This window comes from Hemitrygon akajei, chromosome 21 (genome assembly GCF_048418815.1).
Source record: "Hemitrygon akajei chromosome 21, sHemAka1.3, whole genome shotgun sequence".
In the NCBI taxonomy this organism is placed as follows: Eukaryota; Metazoa; Chordata; class Chondrichthyes; order Myliobatiformes; family Dasyatidae; genus Hemitrygon; species Hemitrygon akajei.
This window is the reverse complement of record NC_133144.1, coordinates 32,558,732-32,576,997: the sequence shown is the minus strand read 5'-3', so window position 1 is coordinate 32,576,997 and position 18,266 is coordinate 32,558,732. Positions and strand designations below refer to the sequence as shown.

General features: G+C 43.4%; 2 protein-coding genes across 4 annotated transcripts in view; one reads left to right on the top strand and one right to left on the bottom strand.

The window, feature by feature from the left end:
• LOC140714197 (serine/threonine-protein phosphatase 2B catalytic subunit beta isoform) overlaps positions 1-10,512 on the bottom strand; it is a 97,033-nt gene extending 86,521 nt beyond the window's left edge. Inside the window, exon 1 of one of the 3 annotated variants that reach the window (XM_073025112.1) lies at positions 10,242-10,512. In XM_073025112.1, the coding sequence (XP_072881213.1) occupies positions 10,242-10,290 (49 nt within the window). In that variant the 5' untranslated portion in view covers positions 10,291-10,512. The remainder of the gene's footprint in view (positions 1-10,241) is intronic. The other 2 variants (XM_073025110.1, XM_073025111.1) reach the window with 2 other exon arrangements.
• The window catches only part of LOC140714474 (fatty acid-binding protein, intestinal-like), a 559,271-nt gene that overhangs the window by 299,403 nt on the left and 241,602 nt on the right, over positions 1-18,266 (top strand). The gene's annotated exons all lie outside the window — the stretch shown is intronic.

Sequence of the window (18,266 nt, the reverse complement as noted above, 5' to 3'; positions counted from 1 at the left end):
GCAAGCCAAATTTCACTCAGAAGCATTTATTTCTCATTAGTAAACAGCCAACATTGAGGCACAAAGCCCAATATTTCCAGGCATCCCAAAGCTGAAATATGTCCTTATACTAGTGAAAATTTAAGTAATTCTGCATTTACAAGATTCATGAAAGAAATGCTTCAAATTCAAAATATCTAACAACTTAATTCAATTTGGTTTTATAACACTGAATACAAGTTAACACTACTTGCATATTCTGCATGATTCTCCATATTAGAAGCTCAAATAACACGCCACCAATGGACATTCAATTCTTTAATTACATGGTTCTGATAAAGCTGGTGCTTCCCAATGAAATGGAAACAAGTGAACAAAGAACCTTTATCTGAAGGAGTCTGCACTTCCTCCCTTCTGCCATGACATAAAAAGCCTTGTACAAATGTCCCTCGGGTCACTGAATTCTGGAAATGGGACAGTGCATATGCTCCTTTTTAAATCAACGGTGTTGAGTTTGAGAGCTTCAAGTTCCTAAGAGTGAACATCACCAGTAGCACGTCCTGGTCCAACAACATAGATGCCACAGTCAAGAAAGCTTATCAAAGTCCCTACTCACTCAGCAGGCTAAAGAAATTTGGCATGTCCCCGTTGACCCTTTCCAATTTTTATCAAAGCTCTGCAGAAAGCTTCAAGGACAGGTTCCACCTGGCTGTTACAAGACTTTTAAATGAAAAAGTACTCTTGACCTCCAATCTATCTCGTTATGATCTTGTACTTTACTGTTTACCTGCACTGCATTTTCTCTGTACCTGTTACACTATATTTGCATTGTTACTGCTTTATCTCATTTTACCTCAGTGTAGTGCATAATTTTACGATCAGTATGAACAGTACGCAAGACAATCTTTCCCTGCCTCTCAGTACATGTGACAATAATAAACCAATCCAATTCTATCTTGTAAGTCCACACAATGGTCTCCTGAGATGCTAAGCGGAGAAAGGAGGCATCTCTTGATATACTCCATAGCTGTGATTGCATATTGGCTTAGCAAGAGTTGTTAGTACAATCTCTTTGCAGCACCAGCGATCACTGACCAATTCCCACCGGTGTGTATTAAGGAATTTGCTCATTCGTCCCATGACCATATGGGTTTCTTCTGGGTGCTCCAGTTTCCTCCCACATTCCAAAGATGTATGGTTAGGGTTAGTGAGTTTTGAGCATGCTACATATGCTTTGGAAGCACGGGTTCCCCAGTACATCACTTAAACGAAGATGCAAACCAAGCATTTCAGTGTTTGTTTTGACTTACATGTTACAAATAAAACTTAAATCTTCTTCTCCTATGTACGGAGAAACAGCAACATCATAACTTGAGTGGAGCCATTCTGTTTTTCTATGGGAGGAAGTAGGCTGTACCATTGGGTCAGCAATGAATTATTTGTCCCTCTGCACTGCCCACCAGCTCATTCCACTTGGTTCTGTGCTGACAACAGCAGTTTGACCATGGTTTCCAGGATGGTTTGTGTGATTTTACATGCTCCTTTGGTAGTTTGTGAATAAGAAAGTTTGTTTTGCTTATTACTATTTCTATCTCATTAATGTTGTTGGAATCATCACATATATCAGATGCAATACAGTAATCTGGACCAGCAATGACCCTGGGTAATTCACCAGCACATTCTCTCTTGCACTCAAGGAAGGCAATGAATTGACCAGAATAAAGAGTCTGCTACAATCTAAGGTGAGAAGCAGTATGTTAATCACTGATCAAGAAAGCTGTTGGGATAAAAAGCCATGGAGAATATATAAACTTATCAACTCATTTTGATTCATCTAAGTAAGGATGAAATGGACATTTGAATATAATCTCAATTGTTATTAGGGAGGGGGAGATATAAATGATTTAGATAAAGACTATTTCAATGATTTTTTTTTAAGAATTACAAATTCTCACCCACAGAATTAATTACATATTTAAACAAGGTATAAACAAAGACACATTGTTGTCTGTAATTACCTTCTGTCTTTGTGCAATGTTTACCTCTCAGAATCCTATGACAGTTTGGTTTGTTTTGAACAATATCTTTAAGATCAATTTTCCATCCAATATTTTATTGCATTAAATTAAAAATGTAAGGTATTAATAGTAAATTACCACTTCAATATTACAATTTACAGCCAGTTTTCTCAAATATTGTAAAGTCCATTTGTACCTTCAAAATCACGCATGCTTCTAAATGTTCCCATTCACCTGAGCATATGCCGTCTTCATCAGAATACCAGGGTAATTTGAAGGACTGGAGCGAATTCAAGAAAAGAACCAATGGAAATATGCAGAGTCTCAATTTTCCAGTCAAAATCAATCATTGTATGTTATTATGACACACTCCATTTGGCAGTATGGTAGCAATCTCATTTCTTTCTTCTTTCTGAACAGTTTTCATACAGCTGAATTTCAATTTCTACATTCAAATCATTGGCTGTATTTTCATATCAGAAAATCTGTTGCACAAATTTGCATTGAGATGAAGGCAGGTGGGCAGCCAAACATTTAAAAAGCAAAGGACCTTTCAGGTCAAACTTGTTATCCAAAAGCAATGGAATATGTAAGTTATAGACTCTGTTGTCTAGGGAACATGGCAGACAATCCATATACAATTAGGTCCCCAAACAGCACTGCACAAACAACAGATAAATCTGTTCTCATGTTGCTTAATGAAAGAATACAACCAGCTAACACTACCTTTTATTGGTTACTGGCTATTTATGATTGGCTTCCAAGTTCGACAAATTTGGCAGGTACATCAACACTTATACGAGACAGCATGATATGGGACTGAAATAATGAGTTGGTACTGATGCTTAGTTAGTACAAGTCAAAGATTCAAAATACACATATTATCAAGTGAGTGTACAGTATACAACCCTGAGATTTGTCCTCCCACAGGTAGACAAGAAACAAAGAAACACCATGGAATCCATTCATAGAAAACATCAAGTACCCAATGCTCAAAAAAATAACAAATCATGCAAACAGCAAAAAGAGTGTGAATAACACAGAGAATATTCAACGTCAAACCACAGAGTCCTCGAAATGGTCTAAAAGTGTTAGGTTTAGTTCAGTTCAATCTCACGTTGTGTTATTAGTTGACTGCAGGCAGCAGAGCCAGGACACACCAAAGCACGCCAATCAATTTGTGAAAGATAGCAAAAAAAAAGAGTAATCAGAATCTAGAACCACTTGCAACATGAACAGGAGAATCCTCCAAAAACGAGTCCACAAACATGAGCTAAAGTGATCAAACCTAGCTACACAGGACCCAGGACTCCTCTGGCAGCAGTGAGCAAGAGGAAGGAAACCAGTCAAATGCAGGTAGATGGCGCTGAATACCTGCTCACCTTCCACTCTCATCCTCATCAATTTCAATCTTGCTCGACGCTTCAATCAGCAAGTAATTGAGCCAATTTTGGGTTCATACTCCGTCCGTAGGCTGCACAGTCCACTCTCAACCTTATCGAATTCCCCCGGAAACAGCAAAAGCTTCAGGTGCTTAGTCACCCCAAAAACACATCAACAAAATGTACATCACAAGCTCCAATAGTAAAAGCATATTTTTCAAAATGTAGTAGGAGGTCACCTTTGGTTGCATTGGTTGCTGGAACCATCTAGAATAGTCCCTACCACCATGAGATATTTTTATATAAATTAAGCTGTAGGTTTGTATAACCTTCGTGGATGCTGCACAACCTCTAATGGCGTGCACAGTGGGTAAACAAAGTAATTTTGTTCAAGGTATGGGAAATGGTAGTTCCAAATACATCCCCATCCTCAACAACTGCACTACCCAGCAAGTGACACAAGCTGAAACACTCAGATAAAAACATATCTCAGTTTCCCTCCAAGATAGCCAACATCACATCAGTCAATTTGATTCACTCCATTGCGGGGAATTCTATAGAGAGTAGAAACTGAGACTAGATTACAGACTTAACTGCAATTAAGACTTCAGAACTAGCTGCATCTCTAGTTAAGCTATTCCAGTACAGTTACATCTATTCAAAATGGAAAACTGCCAATTCACAAAACACAGGATAAATCCAATCTTCTAAACGTAACCAAGTTTACTATCAATCGGCAGTGAAAGAAAGCATTAATTTCAGGTGCTACAAAGAGTTGGAGAGAAAACTACATGCTTGCATTATTATGTAATGATTTGACCACCTGAAATACTATGTATAGAGATCTAGTTTCCCGAACGAAGAATATACTAGGACAGTGGGAGTGCAACAAACTTCAAATTAATTTCTTGGCAGGGTGTATTGTCCTATCAAGAGAGATTAAGGAGAATGAGCAAGTACTTTTCCAGAAAATACAGAGTGCTCTCGTTGAAGCATTCAAAAATTTTATAGGACCTAACATGGAGATGCAGATATAATACTTTCCCTTGCTGGAAAGTCTAAACTCAAATGTCACAGAATCAAAATAATAAATCAGTCATCAGGGCACAGATAATAAAAAATTTCTGTTCAGCAGAGGGTGGAGTTCTTTGCCCAGAAGGTCTCTGGACTTTTCTCTGTTAGTGAATATGTAGTTTTTCTGGTATTAAACAGATCTGAGGACCATATAATTACTGCATTCGTTACGTGTCATGTCCTATGATGCTATGACCATAATCGCTCTTGGCAAATTTTTCTACAGAAGTGATTTGCCATTGCCATGACCTCAGTCATTATCAATACTGTTCACAGATTGTCTGCCTGGCATCAGTGGTCATATAACCAGGACTTATGATATGCACCAGGTGCTCATATGACCATCCACCACCTACTCCCATTGCTTCATGTGACCCTGATTTTTTTTTTGGGGGGGGGGCTTGTGGTAAGCAGGTGCTACGCCTTGTCCAAGGGTGACCTGCAGGCTAGCAGAGGGAAGGAGCACCTTACATCTCCTTTGGTAGAGACTTATCTCTGCCTCAACACCCACATACAAGTAGTACAAGGGTAAAAGATCAGCTACTGAACAATGCAGCAGTGCAAGGAGCCACTACTCTTGGTTAAACATTACTATGTCAATGATAGTGCTGTCAAGTGATACTAACTCTCCAACAACTTGTTCATAATATTCATGTTGGGCATTACCAAAACTATGCCATTTCTAAATAAGACATGGCACACTAGATCCAAGGATTTAATGCAAGCCAGTAAGAGCAGTCCAGATAAGTACAACAGTCCATGTGGACACTGTGGACTAAAGGAAACCTTTCTGATGCTGTATGACTCTACCACCTTGATCAAAAAGCACACAAAATGGATGAATTCCAGAAATGAAATCACAGTAATTTTTCTTTACCTTAAGGCAGTATGTGAACATGTGGAGCTAAGAAACCCCGGTAAAACAGATTAACTGACCCCAAGAGAAAAGCAATCCACAGATTGGGTCATACATCCACACAAAGAAAAATGACTGTAATTGGTCAATGATCCTAGCCACCGGATATCATGATAGAAGTTCCTTAGAACAACATCAGAAACCCAACCATATTCAGCCTCCTCATATGATCAAAAACAGAGCAAGCTTTCTAGGCAATTGCAGTCAAGGGAGTTGACTCATCTCTAGACACCCCACAGTCTTTCCCACACAAGCAAAACAGAACTCAGGAACACAGTGGAATACCATACTTATATGGATGAATGCAGCTGCTCAATGAGTTTGACACCACCCATTCATGACAAAACCACCCATCAACCACACTACACACCTGAAGACCATGCATACCATCTATACACTGCAACAAATTATTCACCAAAGCTATCCCAGCTACCTGTCAGAGGATTCCGTAGGATATTATTGTGGATAAGTGTGTGGTGTTGCACTTCAAAATATCAAATGCTAGAGGGGAGTCTGTAGTACTTAGCAAGGCCCTTAGGATCCATAATGCACAGATAGATTCAGTTACAAGGACCTAGCTCCCTGAAAGTGGCAACATAAGTAGATAGAGTGGTGGTAATGGTATGGCTGCCTTTCCAGTTTAAGATGGCGCTGATGAATCAAAGCAACTTCTGGCTGGTATCCAATGAAACAAAGAAAACAAATAAATACTTTGTTAATCACTTTTTTTTGGCAAACAATCATCACAAGCAACAGTCTATAACCTCCCTTTGGACTTGGAGGCAATTTGATGCGGCAGAACTGAGGCGAGGCAAGACTGCCGTCCCATTGCCAAGAGCAAGGAAGTCCCAAGGTTAAATTCAGAAAGGTAAAGTACAGGTCGAATAAAGGTGGCGATATCCAGGTCCCAAAGTGTACAGAAGCAACTGAACCCGATGTTGGAGGACAATTTAAGCACCGGGCCAGTTTGAAAGGGTCAGGGTATCAGGGCCCAAGGCAAAGGACTGGGAGGTTCAGCTTGCTGCTCTGTGATGTGTACTCAGCTCTGCTCTGAACTACGGGTTCTCTTTCTGGGCTCCAGTTCAGAATGCCATTTGCTTGCATGATTGGTTTCTTTTCTCTCTGCACATTAGGTGTACGGTGGCCTTTTTTGGTTTCTTTATTTTGTGGCTGCCTGTTAGATGGATCTCAAGGTTGTATAATGTATGCATACTTTGAACTTTGACAAGTCATGGTGTTGAGTGTAAAGGTTGAGATGTCATGTTGCAGATGTTTTGAAATTTGGGGTTAAGCCACATTTGGAGTTCAGAGTCCATTTCTGGTTTCTGCATTACAGAAAGTATGTGTAGGCTTTGGAGAGGATCACCAGGATGTTTCCTTGATTAGAGAATATTAAGGTTGGACAAACTTGGATAATTTTCTCTGGGGTATCGAAGGCAGAGGGGCAACGTGATATCAGATACTAGACTGCATAACTTAAGGGCGGGTAAGGGAGAGTTTGAAGGAGATTTATATGGTAAGTTTTTTTAAAAATTATGACTGGTAGATGCATGCAATGCACTGCCACAAGACATAACAGAAGCATACAATAGTAACATTCTAGAAGTATACAGATAGATACATGAACAGACAAATTATAAAGGGATATGAACCATGTGCAGGGGCATTTGCAGTTTAAACTGTATGATGGTCAGCACAGACATAGTGAGCCGAAGGGCTTGTACCTGAGCTGCACTGTTCTAACCTACAACTTCAACCGCCAAAGGGACGAGAACAGCAGGCACAGGAGAACACTACTAACAGCAGGTTCCCTTCCCACTCACACTTACTGCTAATTTGGAAATATTTGGCCTCTCCTATAACAGGGTCTAAATCTTAGAACTCCCAACCCAACCAAACTGTGGGAGTACTTGTGCCAGAAAATCTGCAGCTCACTAGATGTTGGCTCACTACCATATTCTCAAGGGCATTTAGGAATTGACAATAAATTCTAGCCTAGCCAGCAAAGCACCAACAAAAAAGATCTCCTGGCAATGTCACCAAGTAGCTTCATTTCCCCTTTATTGGCACAGTGGCATTTCGATTAGTTGCTGCTCCTTACCTGCTGCCCCCACCCCCATCCCCACTGAATCAGCTGACTCTGCAGAGCTGCATTAGACTTGGGAATGTCTGGCTTTTGTAGCATAGTATGATGTACCTGACTGGGTAGCACAATGATTTTTTGCTGCCTGCTTGCCATTAAATTGAAAGACTTCAGGAACAAAAATACGCCAAAAAATTTAACTTACAGAAAAAAAGAACATGAATCTGATTCAAAATTGGTTCAGAGAGCTTAGCAAAGTGATTTTTTAAAATACATAATATCCAAGTGAAATGCATAAATGTTATGTAGTTACAGTTCATCGTACTCCTACTGATGTAATTATAGGCCGCCCACTTTATATTTTAAGCATAGTTTCTGTAAACACCAATATACTTGTTTTTCTGAAATGTACGACAGGATATTCAAAAATCAGAATCAGTATATGTTATACAAGAAATGAAACAAAACTGATGGACCATTTTTGCAAAATGGAGCATAACATCTGTGCATTGTGTACAATAAGGCTTATGTAAGGGCATTCAAGTTTTGCAGAAATTTAAAAGCAAGGCATATTTTCAGTTTATTTTTCTGGAAAAGCAGTAATACATCCTTAGTGTATTCCTTCCTTTCTTCCCACCACTCCTGAAAGGCGCAGGACTACACGCAGGTACACCCCAAATACAGCACCTTTCAGCACAAAATATACTTTCATTACTATCAATGTAGGTGTTAAAATTTCATGCAACTCCTTCTTTGTACAAAATAGAAACAAGAGTGACTGAGTTTGTGTTATAAATATTACTGCTGGAACAGAGTCCAATGCACCCGTTTACTTACAGGAAGGGACCTACAACATCTCAAAGAGTCCACGCCAGACTGCCACACAGCTCCAAGAAACATTTGAATTAAGGTCTGTAAAAGGGATCTGAAATTCAACGATGATCATAAAAAGAGGAAAACCATTGCTGATGATTGAGGTAGCATTGGGCATGTGCCACTATGTCAATCTGTGGTTTCAACAGTTCCTTATGAAACATCAGAGCCACACACAATTAAGATAAAGTATTAAATAAGCCCAGCGATGAGAGGAGAGTAACTGGAATGGAGAGAATTATTCCCTGGCAGCTGGCATGGACCTGATATGCCAAATGGCCTCCTTTAGTGTCGTTATAAGAACAGGCAATGAATGCTGTCCTTGCCAACAACACCCACATGCTGTCCCTTATCAGTGTGTTATATACAAGCAATGAACCATTGTTTGGGATTTCATAAACAAGACCTCTGCTGCAGTGCCCTGTACATATAATTCACAACAAACATCATAAAACAGGAGCAAAGTTACCTACTGTTAGAAAAAATGGAAATGACTTAAAACTTGCAACCCTTTCGAAGCTTCACCAGTGTACAATACTTTATTTCAAATCAGGGATTCCAAGTGGACCATTTTTCACCATAAAACTTCAGCCAAATCAACCCAGGGTTGCTCCTCCCACTCCCTTCCACCATTTTATATTGTTTATCCTTAGGTTTACTTTAGAATATTGTGGTTTTGAAGTTTGAGAAGGCTATAATTAATGTTGTTCCCCCATCGGTGAACTGTGCCTTTGGTGAACACTAAGCTGTTATTAACAGCAACATGAAATGCAGATTAATGGGAACAGGAATGTAGTGAAGTGTTTTCATGATCTGACAAAGTACTTCACAACTAAAGTAGTTGTTCTGACATGTAATGACTTCTGCAATAGTAGGTAAACATATCATCCCATTCCCAACACAGAAAAGAATGCACGAACAGAACCGAATTAATAATCAACTCATCCTCAGTTATTCAGACTAGCCAGGATAGTGAGAACACCTCTGCTCTTCAAATAGTTCATCCACCAGTGAGATCAGGCAGGGTCAAGGTTTCACATCTCAGCCAAGTGACATAACACCCAGTCAGCACTGCTCTATAGCAGATCAGCAACATACAGAGCCTTAGATCTTCAGGCTGAGGTGGATCTCTGTGCCAAGCAGTCACAAACTCTTTTGGTGACACAGTCAACTTAGCTCACCCTGATTCTGACTTTAATGAGATAATTTTAACCTTCGCTTAGAAACAAAATAGCTGTTAGTGCACTCAGTGTTTGCCTTGACAACCTCAGAGTATCCTTAATGTATTTTACAAGCATTGTAGTATGTTTAAACTGAAGTCACGTAAGGTAAATGTAAGATCAGGAGTTTTGAGACCAAGGTCAAGAGAATTCTTAACAGCCTCACGACCAGTCTCAGAGCAGAGCCAAGGATTTAAATGCACACTGGACACTTGCATGGACCCCTCCTCGGCCACACACCGCACTCGCCAACCGGATAATGTCAGCCTGGGACTCCCCAACCTCAGGGGAAAGGAGGCTGTGGGACTCCCGGAGGTGACTTCCCATGCAGACGGAACGGGGTTAACAGCAGTCCCCAGTCCCAGAAGCGAGGACAGAGCCCAAAGACCGGGCCCGCCACCCAACAAGCGGCCAACTCCCAAGCCGTGGATGCAGCCTGGCCAGGAACCCCGCGGCCTCTCCCTGCCGAGGGGCACGACGTGAACCAGGCCTGGCAAAGCACAACCCCAAACCCCTGGTTCCCGATTCTCCTCAGACCCCGGTCCCCAATCCCTAACCTCGCTCCAGATCTCAGACCTCGACCAGCGCTCCGCTCCCCTCCAGCCCTCTGTCCGCACTCCCCACCCCTGCTCCGCGACCCCATAGTCTCAGAGCCCGGCCCCCCAGCCTATCGCCCCTCAGACCCCGGACACTCACACTTCACCACCCGCTCAGCGGTCGGCAGCTTCCTGTCCCGAGCCGCCATGGCGCCGCTCCGAGTGGCGGCCTCGGTCCCCGCCGAGCCTCTCAGTTCGCTCCCCCGCACTGTGCGATGCCTCCCCCGCAGTTGGCCCTCCCTCTCTTCGCACAGCCTCGGTCTCTAGTGACGATGGCAGCCGGACAACGCTCCCGGCATCGAGGCACAGCGGAACATGGCGGGGCAGGCCCAGAGTGCACCGCGCGGAGCCAGGGGCGGTGACTGAGGGTAGGGGAGGGGATGGGGGAGGGTAGAGTGAAGGGAAGGGAGGGGAGAGTGAGGCAATGGAGAGAGAGAGGGGAGGGAGGAATGAATGAAGGGAGAGGGCATTGGAGGGATGGATGGAGGGTGAGAGGATGGGGTGGAGAGGGTTGGATGGAAGGGAAAGGGAAAGGAGAGTGGGATAGAGGATGAAAGGATGGGAAGGCGGGCGAGGGGAGGTTTGGGATTATTGGAGTGAATGAGGCAGTGAGGGGAGCGGAGGATAGTGAGCAAGATGAGGGGAGGGGTAAGGAGGGGATAGTGAAGGGTTGGGGGAGTAACAGGTGTGGGGAGACTGAGGACGTAGTGATGAGAGGCAATAAAGGGTGTGAGCAGACACGGGAGAGTGAAGGGTGTAGGGGGACTGAAGGCGGAGTGATATGGTGTAGTAAAGAGTTTGGGGAGACTGAGGGGGAGGAAAGGATGGGGTGGGAAGCGAGGGAAGGGGCTGATGTGAGGGGAAAGAAAGGCAGGGAAATGGGAGGGGGAGGGGAGTGTGGAAGGAGGAGGAAAGCAAGTGAGGCATAGAACAGAAAGGTAGGCTGAAGATGGTGGGGGAATATGGAGGGGAGTGGATGGGTGTCAGGGAATGGTAAGGATTGGGAGGGGAGGGTGGGAGCAAGATATTGGAGGGTGAGCTGTAAGAGCAGAGGGGATAGTGGGGGTAAGTGAGGTGGAAAGAAGGGTAGGGAGGGATGAGGGTGGGGGTGATGGAGGGGAGGTGAGGAGTTGAGGAAGGGGTAGTGGAGATGGTGACAAGAGGTGAGGGTGGAGGGGAGAGTGGGGATGAGAGCAAGATAATGATGGGGAAGGGAAGTGGGAGAGAGGGACAAGATGGCAGGGTGATCAGGAAATACGGAGGGGAAGGGGAGGGAGGGGTGGGGAAGAGAGAGTGGGGGCATCGGTTGAGGAGTTGGGGATAGGGGAAGGTGAGTGTAGAGGAAAGGAATGGCCAGTATGATTGAGTTGGAAAGGAGGGGGTGGGGAGTGGAGGAGGCCGAAGGTGGGGGTTGGAGGGACAAGAGAGGGGGAGGGAAGTGAAGGTGTGAGGGGGAATGAAGGATTGGGGAGGTGACAGTGTGTGGATGGGGGGCGGGGTAGAGTGGAGTGGAGGGGAGGGTGAGTATAGGAGCAGTGAGTGGAGAGGCTGGGTTTGTAATAACAAGAAGGGTAGTTTATGGCAGGAGTGAAAGGGTGGTGGGAAGGCAGTCGGAGGGGAGGGGTGGAAGTGTGAAGGACAATGAAAGAGCGGTGGAGGATCTGAGTGATGGAAGGGGTGGGGAAATGAGAGGTATGTGAGGGGGCAGGATTGTTGGGGAGTGGATAAGTTTGAGGGGAAGGGAGTGATTGGAATGTGGGATGAAGAGGAGGATCACCAAGCGAGAGAGGGGATAGGAGGAGGATGGAATAGAGGGGGAGGAAGATCAGAGGAACAAGGATGGGGGGGAGAGGATCATGGCAAGAAAGGGTTCAAGATTGTGGGAGGAAAGGTTTGTGTGGAAGGGCGTGGGGAGAGGGTGTTGAAGAGGTGAATGAGGGTTGTCGGGAAGAGGGTTGTGGTACGAGGTAAGAAAGGGTGGTTTGGGTGTGATGGATGAGGGAAACAAGGGGTTGGATCAATGGGGGAGGGGAGAAGGGGTTGGCTGAGGGAGAAGAATGAAGATGAGGAGTGGGGGAAGGGGAGGGTTGGGGTGAGGTGAAGATGGTGAGGGTCGTGGGGAGAGGGGGATGGAGGGGAGTTTTGGGGAGAGGGTGAGATGAGGGTAAAGAGGATGGGGAGAGTGAAGGTTAGAGGGAGAGCTGGGAGGGGAAGTGTTGGGACAGGAAGAGCACAAGTGATAAGGAGAAGTTTGTGAGAGGGGTAGAGAGAATGATGGAAGGGATAAGTGAGGAGATAAAGGGAAGGACTTAATGGGGAAAGGAGAAAGAAGAGAGGGTGGGTAAAAGAAGAATGGGGAACGTTGGTGCGTGTGGGCTGAGACAAAGAGAATGAAGGGAGAGAGGGGAGAAAGGTGGACCGAAGGGGAAGAGGGAATGTAGATAGGAGGGGGGAAAAAAGGGCAATGATGGGGGAGAGAGTTGAGATGAAAGGGGAAGGAATGTAGGAAGGGGTGAGAGGAAACGGAAGTGGAGAAGAGGTGTTTGCTGGAGACAAAAAGGGAAAATATGAAGGAAAAAGAAGAGAGCATGGCGGAATGGGAAGAAAAGAAGAGGCTGGGGATTAAGAAGGAGGTCAGAGGAGAATGGGAAGGGAAGTGAGCGGAGGAAAGGGGAAGGCAATAATCACCCTTCAGGTTCAGCCAGCTATAGATGGGTGATTCCCAGAAAAGGTAGACAAGCAGTGCAGGAGTTCCCAGTGGCTATTCCCCTATCTGACAGTCTTAACGACCGCAGAAGAAAGCGGCAGCATCAACCAAATTGATAGTACTACAGCTGACTCTAGTGTAGAGCAGAGAACAAAATCCAGAAGAGCAACAATGATAGTGGTCCACATGGTCAAAGGGCAGACAGGAGTTTCTGTGGCTGCAAGAGAGACTATCAGATGGTGGGTCGTCGCCATTGTCATGGATGTCTTTGAGCAAATATCGAACATTCTGAAAGAGAAGAACAAGCAGCCAGAGATCATGGTTCATATTGGTACTAATTTACATAAGAAAGAACAGAAATGTGGTCCAGTAAAGGGAATTTAGGGAGTTTGTGTATAAAGTTGAAAAGCAGGGCCTCGATGTAATCTTTGGAATACTCTCTGTGCCATGTGCTAGTGAGTTTAGAAATTGGAAGTTTGAACAGATGAGCGCATGGGTAAAAGGCTGGTGCTGGAGAGCAAGATGGCCTTACAAAAAGGTTGTGTTGCATCTGAACTGGTGAAGTTCTGATGGGATTTATCTCCAGTATTGAGAGAGACGAGGTAAGATTGCTGGGACCTTGACCAAAATCTTTGTGTCCTCTCTAGCCATATTATAGAAAGGATATGGAGGCCTTAGAGAGGGTGCAAAAGATGTTTATCAGAACACTGCTTGAATTAAAGGGCTTGAGCTGTCAAGAACAGTTGGACAAACTAGGGTTGTTTTAACACAAGATTCTGAAGATGCTGGACCTGATGAAGGGTCTTGGGCCGAAATGTCAACTGTTTATTCCTCTCTGTAGATGCTGCCTGACCATTTGAATTCCTCCAGCATTTTGTGTGTTGCTCTAGGTTGTTTTCTCTTCGAATCAGTACATGTCCTAAGTTTATTTGGAGCAATTAATGGAGACCTGCTTAAAACAGGGACAGGACTAGCTGCTAATGTTCCAGGATTTATTTTGTTGTTTTAAAAGAAAATAAAAGGGGAAGAGGTTATGTTACTAGTTAGGGATAATATCTCAGCTGTACTCAGACAGGAGGAAATGGAGGGCACATTGACAGAGTCTATATGGGTAGAATTCAAAATAAGAAATGTGCCATCACTCTCACGGGTCAATACTACAACCCCCCCCCCCCCCACCCCAGATAGCCACAGGGACACTGAGGAGAAGATATGCAGAAGGATTGTGGAAATGAGAAAAGACAACAAGTGACTCCTAAGTGCAAAAGGTTCAGATGAGGCAGAATTTGTTAGGTATGTCTACAAGGGTTTTTTGTAGCAATACGTGGATGGTCCATCTAGAGGGGAGGCTATACTGATTCTTGTACTGGGAATGAGACTTGCCAGATTAGCGGGTGAACACTTGGGGAAACACAACTCCTCAAGCTTTAAGATAGATATGAATAAGGATAAGCATTGTCCTTGCAGGAAAGTATTAGATTGGGGAGGGCAAATTATGAAGGCATCAGAAAGAAGCAATAGAGTGTTAATTGGGAAGAGTTGTTTTCAGGCAAATCCACATCTGACTTGTGTGGAGGTTACGTAATGACTAGTTGCACGGAGTTCTGTACTGGTTTGTTCCAGTAAGATGGAAGAACAAGGATGGCAAGGAAGAGAACCTTGGATGACAAAAGTAGTTAATTTAGTCAAGAAGAAGGAGAAAGTTATATAAGGCTTAGGAAGTTGACTTGAACAGAGCACTCCAGAGTTATAAAGGAACCAAAAGGTAACTCAAGATGTGACTTAGGAGAACCAGAAAGGGTCATGAAATGTCTTTGAGTAGGATTAAGGAGAATCCCAAGGCATTCTACACACACATCAAGAGTAAGAGGATAACTAGGGTGATGGTAGGACTGCTCAAAGACAATGGAGGGAACTTTTGCTTTGAGACAGAGAATGTGGGCAAAATCCTGAATGAGTATTTGGGTCGGTAATTTTTAAGAAGAAGGATGTAAAGGATAGTGAGGTCAGAGTGGATCATGCTAGGGCATTTTGAAATTAGGAAAGAGGTAGTGTTGGGTTTCTTGAAAAACATTAAGGTAGATAAGTATCCAGAATCCGACGGGATGTACTGTACTCCTGATCATCAAGAGATGCAAGGGATTAGATTGCTGGGGCTTTGACCAAGACCTTTGTATCATCTGTAGCCACAGGTATGGTGCCAGAAGACTGGAGTAGCTAATGTTGTTCCTTCATTCAAGAAGGCGAAAAGGGATAATCCTAGAAAATATAGACCGGTAAGTCTTGCATCAGTGGTAGGAAACTAATGGACAGAAATCATAAGAATAGGATTGATGAGCATTCAGAGAAGCCAGGTCTAATTAGGGACAGTCAACATGGCTTTGTGTGGGACAGGTCATGCCTGACTAATCTGAGATTTTCGAGGAGGCGATGAAGGTAGAGCTATGGATTCAAATTCAGATTCATTAATTTATTACATATACATTGAAGCATGCAGTGAAATTTGCGTTAACAACCAACACAACCTAAGGATGTGCTGGGTTCAGCCCACAAGTGCCACCACATATTGCAGTGCCACTTGGAATTTAGTGAGGCATTTGACAAGGTCCTACATGGCAGGCTTATCAAGAAAGTTAGGATGCATAGCATCTATAGTGACTTGGCTGATTGGATCCAAATTGGCTAAAAGACAGACTGTAGCAGTGGGTGGCTTTATTCTGGGTGAGGGTCTGAGAATACTGGACTTCTGTTCTTATATAAATATTTGGATTAAGATGTGGTTGGGTGAGTAAGTATGCAGATAATATAAAGATAGTTGGCATTCTGAATTGCATGGGATACAGCAGGACATAGATCAGTTGCAAATACGCTGAGAGAAGTGGAAGATGGAGTTTAATGCAGGCAAGTGTAAGGTGCTACATTTTGGGAGTTCCTGCATAAAGGCAGAGTACAGAGTTAACAGCATTGATGAACAGAGGGATTTTGGGGTAGGGACACTGTACATTGCTCCCTAAAAGTAGCAGCAAGGATTGTTAATGGTAAAGAAAGTTTTGTGGCGTGCTTGCCTTCACAAGTTGAAGGACTGAGTTCAGGAACCAAGAAGTTATGTATAGCTTTATAAAATTCTGGATAGGCCACATTGAGAGTATTGCATTCAATTACAGGAAGGATATGGAAGCTTTGGAGAGGGTGCAGAGGATATTTACCAGGATGCTACTCGGTTTGCAGGGTATGAGGTATGAGGAGAGGTTGGTCACACTGAGGCTGTTTTCTCTGGAGTGGTAGAATCCGAGGGACAATTTGATAAAGTTGATAACATGATGTGAGGCTTGCATGTAGTAGATAGACAGTATCTTTCATCCCAGGATTGCATTGTCTAGTACCAGAGAGCATGTATTGAAGAAGAGAGGAGGAAAATACAAAGGGGATGTAAAAGGCAAAGTTGTTTTTTACATAGTGGTGGAGGCCTGAAATGCGCTGCCAGAGTTGGTGGTAAAGACAGATAGCATATAGGAGCATTTAAGAGACTCTTAAATAGGTACATGAATACGCAGAGAAAGGAGGGATATGGTTAGAGAAGAGGGATTAGATTAATTAGGAAGACAATAAGACATAAAAAAGAATTAGATCATTTGGTCCATTGATTCTGCTCTGCTGATATGTTATTGCTTATTTATTATCCGTCTCAACCACATTCTCTTACCTTTTCCTCATAACCTTTGACACCCTGATTAATCAAGAATCTATCAACCTCTGCCTTAAGTATACTCAATGACTCGGCCTCCACCTCCCATTGTATCATCCACAAACTTGGCCACAAAGCTATCAATTCTTTCATCCAAATCATTGAATTGCAATATGAAAAGAAGCAGTCTCAACACTGACCCCTACAGCCCTCCAACAGTCACCAACAGCCAACCAGAAAGAACCCACGTTTATTCCTTCTCTTTGCCTCCTGCCAGTCAACCAATTTCCTATCCATGCTAGTACCTGTCCTATAATACCATGGGCTCTTGTTAAGCAGCCTCATGTATGGCACTTGTCAAAGGCCTTATGAAAATCCAAATAAACAACATCCACTGACTCTCCTTTGTCTATGCTGCCTGTTGTTTCCTCAAAGAATTCCAACAGGTTTGTCAGGTGAGATTTCCACTTTAGAAAATCATGCTAACTTTGGCTTATTTTATCATGCATCTTCAAGTATCCAAAAACCTCATCCTTAATAATAGACTCCCAATGTATTTTCAACCACTGAAGTCAGGCTAACTGGCCTATAATTTCCTTTCTTCGACCTCCCTCCCTTCTTAAAGTTGAATTAGTTCTGTACAACATTATGGACATGTCCTGTGCTATGATATTCTGTGTTCTATATTCTAGAAGGCATGCAATTGAGGGAGGGTGAAGGTTCAAAGATGTGCAGGACCAGTTTATTTTACAGAGTGGAAGGTGTGTTGAATGTGTTGCCAGGGTTGGTGATGGAGGCAAGCACAGTAGAGGCTATTCAGAGGCTCTTGGATAGATTCATGAAATGCAGAGAACAGAGAGATATGGAATATATGCAGGCAGAAAGGATTAGTTTAATTAAATATATCAGCTAAATCAGGAAATGAAGGGATTGTCCCTATACTGTACTGTTCTGTGTTCTGTAAGGATACAAGTGCTTAATTTGCTAACCATGGGAATCATTAGGGGGCAGATGAATGATGGGGGGGGGGGCATATGGTAGCTGAAATGTGTGGTTAGCAGCTGGTTGGGATGCTAGGGGAGTTGATATTGCATTAGCAAGGAGTTGATAGCCTTTCTGGATGAGTTCAGGTACCCTGCAAGCTGATCACCTACTCTGTGCTCTGCTTGACCTATATAGAAGAGACCACATCAGCTACACCATATGCAATAAGTAAGGTTGGAGCATGTGCATGTAAATCTTTTCCTCACCTGTAAGGGCTGTTTAGGTGAGGGAAAAGGTGTAGGAACTGGTGTCACAAATTCTGCAGTTGCAGAGGGAAGTGTCAAGTGTCAGAGAGGAATAGGTGGGGAGAGATGTGCAAAGCAGGGACTGACAGAGAGAGTCTGACAGGGACTGCCAAAGGTGGAAAAGAGATGATATTATCATGCACTTGTGCTCTCGTAGACATTGAAGAGTTTGGAGTTGCTATCAGATGGGTCTGGGTGAGTAAATGGGGCATTTTGTAGATGATACAAACAAATAAACAATGCAGATTCCTATAAAATTCTGAGAGGAATAGTCATTTTTGTTTTATCCCAGGGCAGGGAATCTAGAAATGGAAGATTTAAGATGGGATGAGAGAAGTTTAAGGGACTTCTGAGGGTTAATTTTTTTCACACAGAGGGTGGGTGTTATGTATAATCAGTTATCAGAGGAAGTGATATAGGTAGATACAATGTTTAAAAGGTGTT